Source organism: Bos indicus x Bos taurus, chromosome 5 (assembly GCF_003369695.1).
Source record: "Bos indicus x Bos taurus breed Angus x Brahman F1 hybrid chromosome 5, Bos_hybrid_MaternalHap_v2.0, whole genome shotgun sequence".
NCBI classification, from domain to species: domain Eukaryota; kingdom Metazoa; phylum Chordata; class Mammalia; order Artiodactyla; family Bovidae; genus Bos; species Bos indicus x Bos taurus.
In genome coordinates this window covers 63,099,888-63,118,670 of record NC_040080.1, presented here as the reverse complement: position 1 = coordinate 63,118,670, position 18,783 = coordinate 63,099,888, and the positions used below count along the sequence as shown (strand labels likewise).

Here is an 18,783-nt window from a genome sequence, read left to right as displayed (position 1 = left end):
TGGAGTGGGTTGCCTTTTCCTTCTCCATGGAACTTCCCAACCCAGGGATCGAACCCAGGTTTCCCACATTGTAGACAGATGCTTTACCGTCTGAGCCACCAGGCAAGTCTCTACATTTGTTTCTCAGGCAGGTTCTAGTATTTTTAGGGGCAGGGTCAATCGAAATTGACCCTTCAGATTAGTCAATCCAAGTTACTGACATTTCCAGTATTACTTAGTATTTTTTTGTGTTATGTTGGTGAGTAGGCTTTTCATATTTTTATACAATGAAAAAAATATAGCCCTTGGGTGTATCTCTAACATGAATGTGCTCATCGACATTTACTAGGCACAAACTTTCAGTTTTGATTTCATCAAACTCTACTATTAACTGACCCATAATTATTCTCTTATCTGCAATGACTTAGGTGAGAAAGAGGAAAGCAGTTTCTGACATCTGGGAAATGGCCTGACACAGCTGGCTTTTGGAATTATTAGGGGGCTGACCTGGTTCACAGGTACTGTTGGACACAATCTCACAGAACACCAACATGAGACAAGGGCACTCAGTGATTGTGATGAAGTGAGTCAAAAGAACAAAACAAAAACCTAGATCACAATTTTGTTTAAGGGCTAAACAAGGTCAATGTGCAAACCTTAAACTGCAAACATCCCCCTCTCCCAGCTAATGAGTGACTACTGCTTCATTACTTACTGCAGTTTCAGCTTCACTTTAGTCTGTTCTTTTTCTAGATAAGATACCCAATCATTGAATTTTCCCTGCTTCCCTAATAGCACCCAGTTTAGAGTGAAGCTCTATTTCCTTGAACCTTCTCCAAACTCAATGAAAGTCTAAGTCCTATAGGTCCTTTCTAACATCCTCTTGCAAGACACACTATAGTTGCACATGGTGTCCTCTCTCCATCATCACAAACTGTGTTAAATCCATCCAACTCACTCAACTGTAGGTATATTCTTGGTAGTCTTTAGCTGGAACACATTAAAAAATACATACAACATCTACAGTTTCCCAAATCTACCTCTTTAGAGATACTTGGCAAAAAAAATAAAAGTTAGCTCGTCAGAGTTTGGCTAGGACGAATTAATGCTGGTATCTATGATCACATTTGTCTAAATGCTCATAAACCATCTCTTTAATAATCCAGAATTGTATCAGAAAATCAACATTAAGCTTATCAATGTGTGGCTTCTAGAATCCACAAACAATATTTCAGTATTTGCCCATCTTCAGTCTTTTGCGCCCCCTCCCCTTTTTTAAAAATAACTGGTCTTGACTTAGTCCACCATCTCCAATCCCAGGTGTATACTGAATGATCAACCAAACAAGAGCAAGAGGTAGCACGAGATATGATGGGGGAAGAATAAACCAGGATCACTTTCTCTACCCCCAAATCCACTGTCCCATTAGACTGTTCCCCTGAGTTGTTTCCCCTACATCAGCCACGAGCTGAGGAGGAACTGAGGTTTGGCTACTGGGACCCTTGGCTTTACTGACTCTTAACTGGATTTAAAACCTCTGTGGTCCTATGTGGAAGCAGAGGAAAGTAAGGGATGAACCCCGAGGTTTGTGTCCCCAGAAGAACTCTCCTTTCCCCAGCACCTCTTAAGCCTTGAAGGCTTAAGGCACTGGGAACTGAGAAAAGGATGCGGTAGGAGGGATGTTGCTGTCAACAACTCAGAGAGAAACTGCCACCTGCCCTGCTGTGTTTGAATAAGGGAAGGCTCTGTCGACACATATCCCATTCCCATTTCCCAGCACATCCACCCTCCTTAGTACCTGCCCCCCTAAATGACCCTGGGAACCCTGGTTACTAAGGCAACCTGGGAATAGTACATGCAGATAGAAACCAGAATGGATGGGACTATTTTTAAACTAGACAAGGTGGCTCCAATGGTTTTACCCCACAAAGTACCTTCCCTGAAGCCCCATCTGATCTTTCTCTGGGCCCTTACCCTTCTACACTGGCCTTCATCCATCCTTACCCAAGCTATGTGAGAGTGGGGTCTTTATTCCATTTTGGCATGACATCTATTTACTGCTCCCATCTTCCACACAGAATATCTAAGCAAGTTTTCACTGCCTCCTTTGTCAAAAATAACTTTTTTTATTTCTTTGGAACGTGGTTGGCCCTGCCCTCTGGATGTCCAGGTCAAGCCAAGGTAATGAATGCCTCCCCTAGTCTTTGGGCTGGAGTACTATGGTCCCCATCTTCCCACGGGCCCAGGAGCAGTTCCTATATTGTCCAACTCAACTAGGCCCCAAACTGTATGAAGGCTCCTAACAGGCCTTCTCTCCTGGCCACCCACTTCCTATTCTTTCCTGGCTTCCCCTCTGGGCAGGGTATTTTTTCCTTCCAAAGCCAGTGCTGGAACCTGTGCTGTGCAGAAAAGAGGACAAGACCAAGGATGTCCCCCAAATTCCCATCAGAGGACACACGCCCCTCAGTCAGTCCTTCGTCTGTGGCTTTCAGTCTGCACTCCTACGCAAGCCCGTGAGGCTTGAAGGAAGATGGACAAGAGGAGCCTCATAAAAGGCAGGTGGGAGGAAACACACCAACCCAATCCCTTCTCAGAAGCAAACTCCTCGCAGTCTCTCATCCTAGTTCATGAGTGAGCCCTTTGGACAGGGCTCTGGAGGACTAGGTGTGTGGGTGAAGGCCCCTCAACTCCAGCCCTGGGAGACTATACCAGGGGAGTGTCCATTAGCCCCATCAGTGTGGCATAGCTGTGATTCGCATGCTCTGGGAAGCGATGGGATAAGTCACCATGGGGGTGGTGGTGTGGCTCATTGTGATTCCTGCCAAGGGTTGGGCCATCGATACAGCCACAGGGGCCACAGGAGCCACTGATACAGCCACAGGAGCCATGGATACAGGTGGGGGTGCCATTCCCTGGGCAATTGTTTGAGCCAGAGCAGCTGACAGTGGCGCGATCTCTGGGTTCAAGTGTGGGGGTGGGGGTGGTGGGGCAGCAGGAGGTGCAGCATTAGTTGGGGGAGCAGCCGGAGCTCCAGCAGGGGCCACCAGTTCTTGCTGGGACACAGGGCGAGGCTGCAGAGCCTGGCTGCTGAGAGTAGTGTGAGTCTGGGCAATGCCATGGTTAAAAGTGGCGACAGTACCCACGGTGGGGGCCAGAGTCTGTTCAGTTGCTGGTGCAGTGGAGCTCAGGGTCATGACCTTGGCCTGATTGCGGAACTGTGCATTTTGTTCCAGCAGTACTTCATTGGTAGCCAGAAGGTTGCTGACCTGCTTCTTGAGCTCCTCTACCCGCTTCCTGAGCATGGCATTCTCCTCCTCTAGCAGTCTGCACTCCACCCCTCGGGGTGGAGCCAGGCTGTAGTCATAGGATTCAAAATGGGGACCATCTTGGGGGCAGCATCCACCTCGCCGGCGCTTGGGGCCTGGTTCATGGTCCTCAAAGCCCCTGTCAGGGAGGTCATAAATATCATAGAGATCATGACGTCGTCCTGGGGGAATGGGGCCTGTTGAACCCCCACCACCAGTGCCGCCTCCACCCCGAGCATCAAACTCAAAATCCCGTTGCAGGTGACGGAACTTGCACTTGGCTCCTCTCTGGCAGTCACCCTTGAGAAAGTCACGGCAGATTGGGACCTCCTCCTTCCCATTTGGTAGATCAGCTGGTGACAGGCCTAGGCCAGCTGCCACTTTCTGCCTCAGCCGAGGAGGCAGCTCTCCTGTCTTTTTATAGCCATCCTCATCCTCCTTGGAGCCATGGATGAATCGGCAGTTAGGGCGGCTACACTCCTTGTTCTGGAAGTCATGGCAGAAGATGAACTCATTTTTGCTTACCCCCAAGTTGGACACCTCACTCATGTCTGGATGGCGATAGCGGCAACGCTTCCCTCGCTTGCACACATTCCTCAGGAAGTCTCTACAGATGGCATCTGAGCTGGCCCCGCCACTGCCTGCCCCTGTCCCACTGGCCTCCTCGCTGCCACCACCTCCAGGGCCTCCACTGCTGCTCCCAGTGCCGTTGGCATAGCTGTCCCGGTCAGGCATCCTGGTCCCTCCCAACTCAGGGCTTTCTTCCTTTTCTTGCCACTCTTGGTGACCACTAGGAAAGAGAAGAACTGTGTCAAACTGGAGTCCTCCAGAAAGGCCAAACTCTTCCTGACTATCAGGCAGGTAGTCCAGCAACAGGCAGGCCAGAGGGACAATGGTATTGGAGATGGAGAAGCTAACGGATGAGCACTCTGCCTGGACTGGCTGGCTTATCAGAAGTCCTGCCCAGGCCCTGTGCTCCTGGTCTGTGTCAGAATGATTCACACTTGCCTGGCTGATGGAGCAGGAAGAGTTGGGGTGAAGCCACCATATAACCCCAAGAGTTATATGGTGAAGCCATATAACCATGACATGCCAAAGAGGCAGAGGGAGAGATTAGTGTTGGATTTTATTTCACCTCCTGAACTGACCTTATTAAATTTGTGGAAACAAAATTAAAACTGCTGTCGGTGTCTGATCAGGCTAAGAGGAGACTAGGAACTCTGGCTAAGATAAGCTGGTGAGCTACTAACGGCAATGGATAATGGGATACTGGTGACATTGCTTCCCTGTTCCCCTCTTCCATGGGATGTGAGATGAGGACTGTGTGAAGAAATAGATCTCCAGACCCCAGGAAGTCCTGAGTAAAGAGACTGGTATCACCACCTTGAGGGCAATATCTAAATTTGTCATTTTTTGGAGTTCTCTCCCAGATTACCACTATTCTCAACTCTAGGATGGTCAGCCCCCTCCCCTCCATTTCAGGGGAAGAGTTCGACAGCTAGAATCTCCACTTATAGACCCCCAAAGGACAAAACCATTTGTGGCAAGATCAAGGCAATAGAAAGGTGTTAATTTCACAGGAACAAATAACCTGTCTTTCTTCACTCTATACCCCTCCTACCCTCCATGGAAGGATCTGACATCAAACCACACCATTCCTCACTCCAAGAAGATCCTCTTTATTTATAGACTCTATAAAAGCTTTTTAAGTCTCTTCTTTCCCAAGAGATCTCAGGAATGTCAGTCCACTGCCCTGGTTCTAGCCCTCTCCTTTCCCCACCCCCAACAAGACTAGGAGTCCCTGCTACCACGTGTCTGACCTCCTAAGCCTTTCCTAAGCAGTGTTCAGGCTCCCCCTGCTGTTCAAATAGGAAAACTTCATATTGTTTCCCCTTGAGTATAAGGAATCTTTACAACTTCTTTGGCCTTGATGGCCCCCAACCACCCAGTCTGTTATCTTGACTTTGCTTTCAAGGCAAAATGATCCCGAAAATATACCAACTGGATCACAGGCCAGAATTGCAAGAGAATCTGTAAAAAAGAGGTCCTCTTTCTCCAAAGGGAGGTAGTCCCAGAATAGTAAAAGCAATCAAGGAAAAGAGTGGGAAAAGAAAAGATACAAACTTTTACTAAAAGGGAACTGACCTGCTGAATAATAAATGGCATCTATCCAAGCCTGACCCATGTTACAAGTCCCACCAGAAGCAGATCTCTTCCCCACCCAACTTTCCCAGGATTGCGTGATACCTGAGGTAGCTCAGGTGAAGTCCGGGGCTCCTGTGGGTCTCCACCTCCACATCACTGCTGGGTTCTGAGCAGGAGAAAAACAGAGACTTGGGTGTGAGAAGGGGTAAGAATGGAGAACTACAGGGTGGTTGCTGCTGCAAGAATGAAGTCTGACAAAATGGAAAGAGCTCTAGGCACTCCAAGATTTCCTTCGGATTCAAATTGAACTTCCCCTGTCAAGGGGAGAAGCTGCCAGTAAGAAGAGTAGTATGGGACAGAACTAATTTGGAGAGCCTAGGAGAAAGAGTTGGAAAACTAGCTCTGAGTGAACAAAGGGTAAGGGACGCTTCTGGAGATGAAGGAGAATGTAGGGATCAAAGCCCGGAGTCGGGTTGGGGTTAGGAACTCCGAATAGGGGGCCGTGCAAGGGCTGCGACTGACAGTGCAATAGGATGGCGGGTTAGACTTAGGGGTGGTGATTATGACGCTTCTCAACACCCCAGAGTCTGGGGGGAAAAAAGTCCTAAGAGTTTCCCGGAGCAAGTCTTTGGCCTGGCAGGTTCTGTGCAGTGCCGCCGGAGCTCTGCCGGGGACCACATGAATAGGACACTAGGGAGCACGAAGTGAAGCGGGGAAGGGAACTCCAGGTGACATCAAGCAGAGGGGATGGGCAAGGGTGTGACGTCACGGAGCTGGCGTTTGCTCGCGAAGCGGGGTCAGTCAGAAAAGGGGTTCGGCCCTACGACGTGAGGAACAGCCAACTCGGTCCTGGGGGGCCTTGTGTAGCCCGGCCGAGCCCAGCCGCTGGGCCGGCCCCGACTCCTCCCCTCCGGGCGCGGCCTCCACCTAAGTCTCCCGCCTCCCTCACCTGCCGCCGCCGCCGTAGTTGCTGCTGCCGCCTGCCGGTCCTCTAGCTTCGACAAAGAGCCGCCTACCCTACCGCCCTTCCGCTTCCTGCGGAAGAAATGACGCTCTAGCTACCAGACCCGGAACCACACTCTGTGGTGTGCGAAATACTTGCGCGACTAGCAGCAGGAAGTTCCCAGCAAGCTTTGCGTGTCACCATGGCAACCCGACCCAATGGCAAAACGCCTTAAAGCGGAATTCTGTAACGTGAACCTAGATAAGAGCGGACCTGGTTACTCCTATGCCCGCGAAATCAACTTGAAAACCGTCCGTGGCGTTTACGCCCTTTCCAGGAAGTAAAGGCCACCCAATACTCTAGCAGCTCGTAAGACCGGAACCCACACCTCCCCGCCCCCCGACTTGTAGATATAAAGCTTGACTTTTTCTACAGCAGGGAGTAGAGACAGACTGTACTGATAGAGAATCCCCAGCTAGTGTAACCATAAAAAACCACATAACACACAAAATTTTTCTTCCGCTAAGACAGCAAAAGAGATGATTTATTGTACACGTTACATTCAGCCACAACTGAGAAGAGAACTAGTCCATAGTTATCACAGGTCCAGGGCAATGGACCAAAAGGGACGGCTTTGATATGAGCAAGGTAGGTCTCGCAAAGGTGGTCAAGGTGATCAGAATGGCCATAGATGTTCCAGATCCATTGATAAGTTCTAGATAGTAGGCATGCAGTCCACACTTTGTACCAGCGTCCCTGGCCTCTGGCTTCCCTTGTTTCTGCTTCTGTGGCTTCCATGGGTGTACAAGTTTACTTGGACCTCTGCCTCATCTTTCTTCTTTTGCGCTTCAGCCTGAAAACCAGACATAAGAATACACCTCGGGCCCACAAACCCGAGTTCAGTCTTTCCCTTCAATCTTAAATGTGCACCCAATACAAGGGACAGGTAAAATCAATCAACACTACGATTCTGTCGTCTTCTGCCCAATTCATGGCTTTGGCCAGTCAATGCTCATAAGTTGTTTTGGATTTCTAAACCAAATGTTCGTCCCAAGGTTTGTCCACTTTGCTCCACTCCCCCCGCGCCCCCCGCCAGTACTAACTACGTCCCAGCATACCTGCGCATTCGCTTCTTCCTCCACTGGCAACCAAGGACAGAGAATAAAACAAGATATCATTAGTTTCAGTAACAAGTTTAGATAGGGATATGAAGAACACTAGGGGAGGCTTCCTCGGTGGTTTAGACGGTAAAGAATCTGCCTGCAATGCAGGAGACTCAGGTTCAATCCCTGCGTAAGGGAGATTACCTGGAAAAGGGAATGGCAACCCACTCCAGTATTCTTGCCTGGAAAATTCCATGGGCAGAGCAGCCTGGCGGGCTACAGTTCACGGGATCGCAAGAGTCGGACACGACTGAGCGACTAACACTTTCACAACTTTCATGAAAAGCACTATTTAGAACCGGGTGGATTCTTGATCAAGTAGGAGGGCTTAGTCGCAGTAAACCACATCAACAATCTGGACTGCCACCTGGATCCCAGACGCAAAACCCCGAGTCCATCAGCAATCTGGACTGCCACCTGGATCCCAGACGTAAAACCCTGAATCCTGCCTGCATGCGCCCTCTCCCACTTTCAGCATCTCTCGCCACAGAACTTACCTACCACCTATTCTGCTTCTCCCCACACAACTTACCCACCACTTATTCTGCTTCTCCTCAAACTATCCTTCCTCTCCCACTAGCCCGTGAGCACAATCTGAGAACCCGGCGACACTGGAACGATGGCCGATTTCCCTTGCCAAGGTCTCCCCTACCAACAGCCAATTCTTACAGCTTTAGCTCACTGGCAGGGACTGCTTACCTTCGCTCTCATGGCGCAGAGGTTTCTACGGGTAAAGAAAAAAAGTCTGCGGTTAGTTTGCTGTAATGATGGTGAGTGCAGAGATCAGATGTTTATGGATTGTAGTCGGAACACGAACACAGCCATCACTAACACTCACCTCAAAAGATGGCGCTAAGGCCGAGAGATCGCCAGGGGCCCGCCTACGGATATTTAATGGAATACTCAGTGTCGTCACTTCCGCTTTCTCGCCCTGGCCATCCCGCCCCCCCCCCCGGGGGGCGGGGTAGCCCAAGGGGCGTAACGATAGCTTTTGGCAGTTTGCTGGTGTGTGAAAAGTGATTGAGCTAGGGAAATTCTGTTGGAAATTAGTATTTTGATGTACAAGATTCCTCTCACCTGTTTTATTATGAGGATACCATATTATGTAGATATGAGCACATATTTCCAATAAGAGACCTAGAAGTGCAAAACGAGCAAAGGGTAGCTACTTCCGCCTTCTCTCTCGTTGCTTCATGGGAGTTGCAGTTTTCTGGAGACATCCTCCATTTTACTGTGGATCGAGGCGGACTGTACAAAAAGTCCTGACTTGTTTTACTGGTTTACCTTATTTATTAAGCTAAATATCTGCAGGTTCGAGTTTGGAACTTTCAAAGGTCCTAAGATTGCAATTCAGCGGGGAATTGAGAAAGCTGTTTTACTACAAAAAGAGACCTTTTTTTACTGTGGAAAATGAACTCTTTTTGTCCTAGGCAACTGTGGTCTTTCCCTGCAATGCCTGAGGCAGAATATCATAACATTCCTGGCCACAATGCATCTTGTTAGAAGATACTTCAGTGATTCTCCCTCTGCATAGTGTGTGTGGTAAATCGCTTCAGTCGTGTCAAATTAACAAATTAAAGACAGATCTAATTAATTGACAGAAGGAAAGCCCGATCAGCTACATGTATCTTTAGGCACGAATTGTATTTGGTGGTATGACAGCTTCCCAGTATCAAGATATGGTTAGGTCAGAAGCACCTAAAAACGTGTATTATGAAGGATGAAAGAAAACCCTTCATCATACAGACTTCACCTTATTCACTATAAGATGGATTGAGGCTTGTTATGATTCCTTTTTTTAGTGTTTTCTTTAGAACATTTAACCTTTGTAGTTCTGGAAAATTAGGTTTCTAAATTTCCGACCCTCGTTTCAAGTGCTTAAGTGGTTCTAGTATTGTCACCAATGGACTGTAATGTGTTTGAAAACAAAAATACCACGCCCCCCACCCACGCCAAGATATCAAACCCACTGGGATTTCACCTGTTGATTGCTATGAACTCTTACGAAAAGATCTGTGTTCAGTTTAATTCGTAATTATGTAATGTATCTTCAGGTCAGCAGTAACATAAAAAATGCTCTAATACATGCATTACCCATCAAACCTCAGGGTGGCCTGAAAAAAATGTGTTAACACTTAGGCATTCTTCCTGGCTTCCTAATCCAAGATAATCACTTTGCAGTTTATTTATTTTTTTTTTTTGCAATAAACATTCAGTTCAGTTCAGTTGCTCAGTCGTGTCCGACTCTGCAACCCCATCAATCGCAGCACGACAGGCCTCCCTGTCCATCAACTCCCAGAGTTCACTCAAACTCACGTCCATCAAGTCGGTGATGCCATCCAGCCATCTCATCCTCTGTCGTCCCCTTTTCCTCCTGCCCCCAATCCCTCCCAGCATCAGAGTCTTTTCCAATGAGTCAACTCTTCGCATGAGGTGGCCAAAGTACTGGAGTTTCAGCTCTAGCATCATTCCTTCCAAAGAACACCCAGGACTGATCTTTAGAATGGACTGGTTGGATCTCCTTGCAGTCGAAGGGACTCTCAAATGTCTTCAACACCACAGTTCAAAAGCATCAATTCTTTGGTGCTCAGCTTTCTTCACAGTCCAACTCTCACATCCATACATTAAGTGTTCTAAATAGTGTCAGCACTAAGGGCTATGTTTTTATTTCAGAAAACTAGACCAAACTCCCATAGAAAATAAACTGTTAAATCACAAAATCCAGGATTTTTATGTCTTCCCCCAACCCAAGGTATTCAGTATTTTAGAAAACTGGTTCCAGGGATTTCCCTGGCAGTCCAGTGGTTTCGATTCCATGCTTCCACTGCAGGGGGTACAGGTTTGATCCTTGGTTGGAAAACCAAGATCCTGCATGACATGAGGCAAGGCCAAAAAACCCCCCAAAACTGGTTCCAAATGATCACTTCAGCTCACTCTCCCACCACCATCAAATAAGAGCAGCATACAGACACATGATTATGAGCAAATCCAAATTTATTTTAATGCCATGTCATTTTCAATGTGTTTAAAAACCTCATAAGTTAGTGGGAGCCCTAGTTCCCTGGGACAGCATGCCAGAGGTACTGAAAGGTCACCTTTCTCTCCAAACCCCTAGCAATTAATCCAAGTCCACAGCTTCAGAAAGCCAGGAGTTTTGTCTCTTCAGTCTGCTCCTCTGGTTACACATCTTTCTTTCAAGGAAGGGAGGTCAAAATATTTCAAACAGGGAACAAAACCACAGTGGAGCTTCCAGCTCAGGTTTCTAAGATGGAGCAAGGGAAGAACCCCACTGACTTCAAAGAAATGGACAAGGTTGAGATGGATTACTTCTTTACAGCCTTGTGGAGGGAAGAAACACTGTCCTGTAGAACAAAACTGACTACAAAGATTTACAAATGAGGATCCAATTGACAGATGAGAATCCATTGGTAAATGCAGGCTCCAGCTCCTAAAAACGGGAGGGGCCTGGCTCGACAGCCTGGATCATAAAAGGAATCTGCCACATGTGAAGAAAAATAGTCTGAAGAATAGCTCCTCTCTATTTTGAGGCCTGATAAAAGACTTGGGGAAAGTGGGAACAGAGAGAGGAACAAGCCCCAACAGATGGGAAAATGCTGACACTGGAGTGGTATAAAAAAATTTCATCTGAGTTTTTAGTGGTGGTGGCTATGTTAGCCTCCTCCCGTTCTGTTGTAGGGCCATAAACCTTGACCAAGCAGATTAGTAGAAAAAGGCTAGAAAGAGGGGCTTGAAAACGATGGATTTTGACTCCTGATTTTATTATTCAATTTCTCTTTCCTATTTAAAGTAGTCTTCGGTGGCTGGGAAGCCTGGCCTCCCAAGACCAGAGTCAGTTGGAGCTGGTTGTTGTTGGAAGGGGGCTGGGATGGGGGACTGGGAGGAGGACAGGGAGACCCCGCTCTGCTCGCGGTCCTGGGTTGAGAAGTCGAACTGCACTTCACAGAGCCTGGGGTGTGGTGGGAAGGGGATGAGGCAGGAGTGACAAGCTGGGGGGATGGGACCCACCTCAGTCCCCAGCTTCATTCTCTTCTAAAGTTTCCCCACTGGTAGCATTCTCTGCAGTCTTAGAGGCCTACATTCATGGAAAGGAGAGAAGATGTGTCAGTTTTCAATAACTTAGGGTACTGTCTGGGGGACCAAAGACAAGAATATTCCTAATTCTCTAGGTCAGGGCTGAGATGGGGAGAAATAAGGACATATCGACACCTATATCCCCACCATGACCCAGGAAGGTGAATAAAGACGATCAGGTTCACCCCACCAGGGAGGGATGATCATAACAAACCTTCTTTTTTTTCTTTTTCTGGGTTTTCCGACTTGCAGAACTCTGGAGGAGTGCCTACGAAACAGAAGAAGGAAAACAAATTTTGAGGAACATGGAGCAAACGCCAAGTGCTACTCTTGGCACTGTAGCTCTTCTTGGGACTTCCCGTCACTCAGTCCTCACTCCCCAAAAAAGTGCCACGTCCCTGCTCCTTTCCATCACACACTAACCTTGAGCTCTGCATCCTGGACCTCCATCTCAGACTTGTAAAGGTCAGGCTCAAAAGGACCACTGGTTATCCGCATGGGGCCATTGGGCATAAGCAGAACTGTAAATTTAAACTGGGCAACAAATTCACCTATGAGAGAAACAAAGTGTTTTGATAGAATGTCCCCTTGACTTCAAGGAGAAGGGGACCATAATTGGGGGCTTCAAACTACAACTCTCTTCTCAGAACTCACCCTCCTTCTCATAGAGAACATTAAATGGTTGTAGCAGTTCATGTTTGGCGCACTCCACCACACCCATGCGGGCCTTCTTCTCATCTTCAAATGCTCTGGGGAGGGAAAGACAAATTCAGGTATCCTTAACTCCCTGTCATGTCTTACCACTTTGTTACTGTTTTTAAATAACTCCTACCCTCAGGCAGAAATAATGTGTAGGATTGTTTTTACACTACTTCCTATGAGAGGGAGAAAGAAGGCATGCATGCAGGCCAGAGCTACAAGTCTAGGTAGAAGAGGGAAGGAGGGCAAGCGGGGTAGGGGAAGGAAAGAGATCTGGTTGTATGGTCTACGGGTCAGACTATTCCAAGTCCTGTCCTCGCTAAGTGCAGTAGTACCTTAAAGTAAAGGGCATGGCATCAAAACGCCTTTCGACCTCACTGAAGAAGGCACGGGAAGTTTTCATTTTCAGGCCATACTGCTTAGAGGGGTCTCTCTTGTAAATGGTGGTTCTCTGTCCTGCATCCTTGGCCTATAAAAGATCACATCTGATCTAGTGCTCTTGGAACCCACCCGCAGCCTCCCCTCTCTGCCGGCTCTGGTAAACGTTCATCACCTTGCCCTCTCCTGAGCTGACGAGAACATCCACAGCATATACTTCATGTACCTCAAATTCAGCTTTTTCATGGTCCTTCCTAAAAGGAACAGAAAGGGAACAATAAGGAGCAATAAGTGGTTCCTGGAGCTTAGAAGAGAAGGTGGATAAGATTAGTCCAGGTTAGAGGAGACGGTGGATAAGATTAGCCTGGAGTATGGAAGAAGTTCATGACTAGTCTTATACGACAGAAGGTAGAAGATGGGATACAGGGCACCTACTTCTGCTGGTCTGTGGGATTCTGGATAATGGTTTTCTCTCCATCAATGACATGCTGCTTCAACTGGTGTGACAGCATACCTGTAGAGAGGACAAAGCCTGTGGTACCACTCATCTAGAATCCCCAAAGGTTTCCAACCCACCTACCCAAGTAGAACCACGGAGCAGGCAATGAGAGCAAAGTGCCCAGCTATGGAAACTCGGGGCACTGAGGTTTGGGGCTTGGACTATGCCAGAGCCAGGATGGATGCTCAAGGGAACAAAAGTCTTAATTCTGCTAAACCACTCATACTGAGACCCTCAACCCCACTATCTGAAGTCTCACCTTCTATTGGTGTGCAATTAAATGAGTGGGCAACTTTGTTCCAGGCTTCTGTCACTTGTGTGTTCTAGAAGTACAAGATCAAATAAAACGTAAAATACCAGGAGCTAGTAAGTTGTCTACTATGAGAAGCAGCAGCACAAAAGAACTGAGTTCTAATATCCTCCAGCAAATGCAATGATTCTCAGTAATTTTTCATTTCATAGCCCTAGCATCCTACAACCTAGAAATCAAATTTGCATACCATTTTACAAAGCGCTATCACAAAGATGGTCTACTTAGACAACAATTCTGCAAGGTGACTAGTGCCAACAATTCTGTATGGTAATCTACATCCTAATCTGGAGGAGGAAACTGAGGCTCAGAAGGGTTACATGATTTGCTCAAGGTTAAACCAGTTAACCAAAAGAACCTAGTATAAACCCAGGTTTTCTGATCACAGTGTTCAGTCCATGATACCTGGCATTCTAACCTGTTGAAAGGGTCCAGAAAGTTTTATTTTCCCCTCTACCTCTTTCAATCATGAGCTGATCCTCACCTAAATTATAGTTAAGAAAAAAAGGAAAGTGAATTTCCAATCATAGCTATTATTAAACTACATGTCAGGTACTGTGATAATCACTTTATATGGATCATCTCAATCTTCACAACCCTGTGAGAATGAGGCACAATTTAATTTTCCCCACTTTATAGATGAGGAAATTTTGAAGTTATTTCATTTTAAATCAGTAGTGGGTGGTAATGGGATGAGAATCCTGAAAGTCTCATGTCATAGTTAGACAACAGCCACTACATTAATAGTATCTTCCAACAATAGTAAGCATATAAATAATAAAAATAATCAATGTATAAAATAATAATAGCTAACAAAAGGGTTAACTATGTGCCAGGTACTGTTCAAAGTGCTTTATAATAGCTCTTTGATAGATACCACCGCAAGAAAACTACAACAGAGGCTGAAGTAAAAACGATGCAATTAAGTGATAATGGGGACAAATGGATGAAAAGGGTGAAGAGCACAGAGAAAGAGGATGCTTTACGTATTGAACAGGTTCTGAAATCTAAGTGTTAGACAAAGTCTCCACTAGTAGTCTAACATGTTATTGTATGAATTCATGAGAAATTTATGATCCCTGAACTTCCTAATATTGTCTTGCAAGGGTCTTTGGCCTTTCTTTGCCACCAATTTACTGGTACTATTATTATTTTTGTGTTATAAGCTTTTAAAACTTAGTTTTAATATCTGTGTTTTATTGAGCTATCTATCTTAAATTATTTCTGGGAACAATACACATCCAAAACATGGAGCCTCTATAGGCTCCATGAGAAAGGGACCACCCATCCCCTTACAGAGAGCATCACATCACCTAAGGTAGGCACTAAGATTTAACAGCTCTTCGGTTTAAACTCTTTAAACTCTTTAGTTCCTTCTCTTTCAGTATGGAATAGCAGTACATCCTGAATGCATCTTTGGCTCTATCAAACTCTGGACTTGGACTAAACAGCTCACCTGATTTCCAGGTTTGACCAGGCGGAGGGCAGCTTCAGCACAAAGGTGAGCTGCCTTAATGACGTCTGCTTTCCGCCCTGTTACTTGGGTCCCCTGTAGAGGAGGAAACGCAGTCAGTGCCTGCCCGAAAAGCTGATCAGTTAATATCTGTGTGTCCATTATGTATCCAGTGGTCAGGAGAGAAAACACCCTTTCCCCTTTTATTTCTCTAGAGACTCTCAAAACTTAATGTGGTGGTAGTAGGTGAGGATAAGAGGCAGCAGTGGGGGGAAAAAAAAAAAAACCAGCAGCAGTGGGCCCTCCCCAGCTCCCCACTGGCTGAATAGAGTTCAAAGCAGTCCACCTACCTGAGCTACATCAACCACAAAAGTGTGAGCCACATTAGCGATGAAGCCATCCACGTGGACCCCAAGGTCACTGAAAGGCAAGAGCAGAGTACAGCATTAGCAACTGGCACTACTGTGAATGCCGAGGAAAAAGACAAGTGCTCTAAAATGGTTTAAGCTTACATTTTTACCAAGTCACCTTCCTTGAGAATATAGTCCTGGTCGCTCTTCAAAGGGGAGAAGTGACATACACAGTTATTTACTGAAATGCTGGTGGGAAAGGCAATACCTGTAAAGAGACAATCAGCCTTACTGCCCTGCTCGCTCTCTCAGAACCCTCCTGCCCCTCTGAAAAATGAATGGATTTTCTTCAGGGTCTTGTTTAAGTTTGATCAGTCTGGACTGAGTGGGAAACTGAATTCCCCTTGCCATTCCAATTCCAAATATCTCAACCAGTGCTGGGGTAAAGGTTGCATCATTACAATAAAACAGGACTCAATAAGGGTGAAACTTAATTAGTAGGGGATTTTTTTTTTTTTACCTTTCTTCATTTCTTTTTCTTTTTTGAAAATCTTCCCCGTTTCTTCCATTATCATGGCATCACCTTTCTCACACAGGCTCAGTACCGACACACCTGAACAGGATGCTTCCACCAAAGACCGAAGTACCCCTGGGAACAGAATCCCATGTATCAGTCCTGAATGTGTTGTCTAAGTTAACGTCCAAGAAACACCTAGAAGTTGGACTTAGGCTTTCTGAGTCCAACTGAGAAATATTCCCTAGTACCACTGCTCTAAGGATAAAAAAAGGAATATGTTTTGCCTCTTAGAATGTACCTGTCATCTCTATAATCTCTACCTTCCTTTCCTTAACTTAAAAAATCCAACACTCCCTCCCCTCCTTTATATAGTGTGACAGCTAGGTATGCACCACCTGTCTCCTAAGGCAAGGGAGACTTTCCAAAGATGATACCTGTGGTATGGTAGGACAGATTTATGAACTTCAAGGGCATTCTCACCAAGATATCCAACACATGCAAAGCAGACTGGAAGAAATTTATAGGCATCAGGGACAACAAGAAGGTAGACATACAATTGCTGACTCTAAGCTGATGTGTTGTTAAATGCTACCTTCTTCCTTTCCAGACACCCCAATTAGGGGGTGTTAGTAATCTCAATTTATGCAGACTTATTTCTTCAAATAACAAGCCAAGAAGACTTAACCTAGGTCCCTGGGCTCAAAGAAGTACGTGACCCAAAAGAGTTTCAAACTGGTAATGGGATTCACAGGTGCCTCAGAAGTTATAAACTGCAAGAGGGAAAATTGTTTTTTCTGATTTAAACCACTACATATCCATTGTGTTACAAAGCATTTATTCTGTTCACCGATACCCTCTCCATGGTCCATCGTGGATTCAGATTTTATTTTTGTGATCCAAGTTTTGGTGATTCTTTGAAAGTTTGAAAAACTCAGATTTTCAGTCACAGGATCAAAAGCATCCTAAATGCCTATCTTTACTGTCAGAACCATTTAAAAGCCCAAAGACAAGCATTTTGTGTCCCCTAACTGGGTTTTTAATTGCAAAGAGAGAAAATAGAAAGCGAGACATCTGCAGAGAGTGCCAGGCAGCTGCTGAGAAAGTCAAGAGCACAATCTTAGTAAGGATGACTTCTGAGATTCTAACTTCAGACTCCCTTTAACAGCACTATTCATAGGTTTGACTGGCTGGGGTGAGGAGGACCTCAAAACACTCCTAAAGTTGTTAAACACCTAAGATCAAATTAGACGACTAACTAAAGCCAACTCCGCAGGTTGGAGGTACAATGAACAACTTCAAGAACAGTCAAACAAGAGTTATGGGGTGCTCTCTAAAGGTCCCTGAGTTGGCCCTAGAGTAGAAGGCGGCCCCCACCAGGGAAGGAGTTGAAGTAAAGAACGAGACTACAGCAAAGCACGTGGTAGGCAAGCTGGTGTCAGGGACATAGCGGAGGAAGGTAGCCGGCGAGCCGCAGGGGACTTGGCAACACGTGCCGGCCAGGTTCCTGACGGCGGGGAGCCGCGACAAAATAGAAGCGCTTCCTTTTCGAGGTGGTCTCGCTGCCACCAATATCAGAGACAGAAATCTGAACTGAAAGGTGAGGGGCAGGAGGTACACCTCGCCTCCTTACCAACGGCCTAGGGTCGGAGCTGGCCAGGGGCCCAGCTCTGATCTTCTCCCAGCCGCCCTGCCGACCGTCCGCCAGCATCTCCAGGGACTCCAGCCCAGGCCCAGACTCTCGGGTCCCAGGCGCGACACGGAGCCTCCCCACCACGCCACCTCCAGCAGACCTGAACTGGGCCCTCAGTAACCCACAGTGCGTGACCCCACCGCTCCAGCCCTCAGGAGCCAACCCATCACCGTCTCCTTTGACTCTCCCTTCCCAGCCTCGATATCCGGACCCCTGAGGCCGCACTCACGGTTAGCAATGTCGCCCCCCATCTTATACTTGGTCACGACCAGGTCCTCGGCGATAGTTTGCTCCTGTTGCTCGTCCTCGCCCGACATCTTCCCACCACCACTGCAGCCTCGTTTCTCTTGAGTCGCCGCCTCTGTCGCTCTTCTCAGCCACAAGCTGTGGTCAGAACCCCTTCGATCCGCGAGGAGACCGCGAGCAAAAGCGCGAGCAAGCTAGGGAGCGGGAGGGCGGGCGAGAGCGAGAAACTGCGAACGCGCGGGCTGAGGCGCAGGGCATGCTGGGACAACGAGTCCCTCCTACTGCCAGCCCCTAGCCGCCCTCGCGGACTACCGAACTACAATCCCCAGCATGCTTTTCGCGCCCCTAAGCCAGGCCCTGGGGCCTTGCTCTCCGAGAGCCTCGCACGCTGGAATCGCCGAGCACGCTGGGAAGGGTCAGGCTCCGGCGGGAAGGCGGAGCCGTTGGAAAGCACGAGGGGAAGCGTGGTTTCTCCCGGAAAAACCATATCCACCAGGAACGCCGAGCGATAACCCGTAATAGAGAGGGGCGGGGTAAGGGAGGAGGGGCGGAGCTACGGCAGGGAAATAGGTTTGGAGGCTGAGGGGCGGGGTGGAGCCGAAGCGAGTTTGGAGGATCGTAATAAGGGTGGGGAGGTAGGATACGCCCTTCCCTGAGTCCCTGGAGCTGCCGGCGAGACCTGCCGGACCAGTCCTCTAGTCCTCAGGTGCTGGGAGAACCGGGAGGGGCAGAGCGGGTGTGGAAAGAGATCGGGAATCCGGGAAGCAGGGGCTGCTTGGGCAGCCAGATTAGTGAGGGATTATCCCGATCTAGAGACCGGACTCTCACTGAAGATGGCACTGTTGTTCTAACAAGTTTTGATGGCCATCTGGGGGAAGTGTTCACAGAGACTTTTTTTTAAGAGAATGAGTTTTAAAACATGAATTTCAGTATTCTACCTCTTAGGACTTTTTCTAACTTCCCCGAACGCGTTATTTGTTTTGTTATTCCCAGTTGGTTGCCCTATAGAGATTT

General features: G+C 47.4%; 2 protein-coding genes and 1 long non-coding RNA gene across 3 annotated transcripts; all 3 read right to left on the bottom strand.

Annotated features, from left to right (window-relative positions):
• Window positions 1-1,111: 1,111 nt before the first annotated feature.
• On the bottom strand, window positions 1,112-6,459 carry ZC3H10 (zinc finger CCCH-type containing 10). Its single transcript, XM_027542191.1, has 3 exons — window positions 6,379-6,459; window positions 5,532-5,595; window positions 1,112-4,074 (listed from the first exon to the last, which is right to left on the bottom strand). Exon 3 carries the CDS (start codon window positions 4,017-4,019, stop codon window positions 2,712-2,714), a length of 1,308 nt encoding a protein of 435 aa, XP_027397992.1. The 5' UTR covers window positions 4,020-4,074; window positions 5,532-5,595; window positions 6,379-6,459; the 3' UTR covers window positions 1,112-2,711.
• A 424-nt stretch (window positions 6,460-6,883) lies between these two features.
• Window positions 6,884-8,435, bottom strand: LOC113892815. The gene is made up of 4 exons (XR_003511142.1): window positions 8,374-8,435; window positions 8,235-8,259; window positions 7,491-7,513; window positions 6,884-7,225 (listed from the first exon to the last, which is right to left on the bottom strand). It is a non-coding gene; the product is annotated as an uncharacterized LOC113892815 (long non-coding RNA).
• Window positions 8,436-11,293: 2,858 nt separating this feature from the next.
• Window positions 11,294-18,042, bottom strand: PA2G4 (proliferation-associated 2G4). The gene is made up of 13 exons (XM_027542189.1): window positions 17,753-18,042; window positions 15,837-15,965; window positions 15,479-15,584; window positions 15,317-15,386; window positions 14,970-15,062; window positions 13,463-13,526; window positions 13,140-13,218; window positions 12,880-12,958; window positions 12,662-12,795; window positions 12,282-12,376; window positions 12,051-12,178; window positions 11,842-11,895; window positions 11,294-11,628 (listed from the first exon to the last, which is right to left on the bottom strand). The coding sequence occupies exons 1-13, from the start codon at window positions 17,838-17,840 to the stop codon at window positions 11,563-11,565; spliced, it is 1,185 nt and encodes a 394-aa protein (XP_027397990.1). The 5' UTR covers window positions 17,841-18,042; the 3' UTR covers window positions 11,294-11,562.
• Between the last annotated feature and the right edge of the window lie 741 nt (window positions 18,043-18,783).

Excerpts from the sequence above, each read along its gene's own strand:
- ZC3H10 (XM_027542191.1), bottom strand. The coding sequence starts at position 4,019 with ATGCCTGACCGGGACAGCTATGCCAACGGCACTGGGAGCAGCAGTGGA.
- PA2G4 (XM_027542189.1), bottom strand. The coding sequence starts at position 17,840 with ATGTCGGGCGAGGACGAGCAACAGGAGCAAACTATCGCCGAGGACCTG. Across the intron at positions 15,585-15,836 it reads AGAAAAAGAAATGAAGAAAG|GTATTGCCTTTCCCACCAGC; the intron begins GTAAAAAAAAAA and ends GTCTCTTTACAG. Across the intron at positions 11,896-12,050 it reads TCCAGGATGCAGAGCTCAAG|GCACTCCTCCAGAGTTCTGC; the intron begins GTTAGTGTGTGA and ends TCTGTTTCGTAG.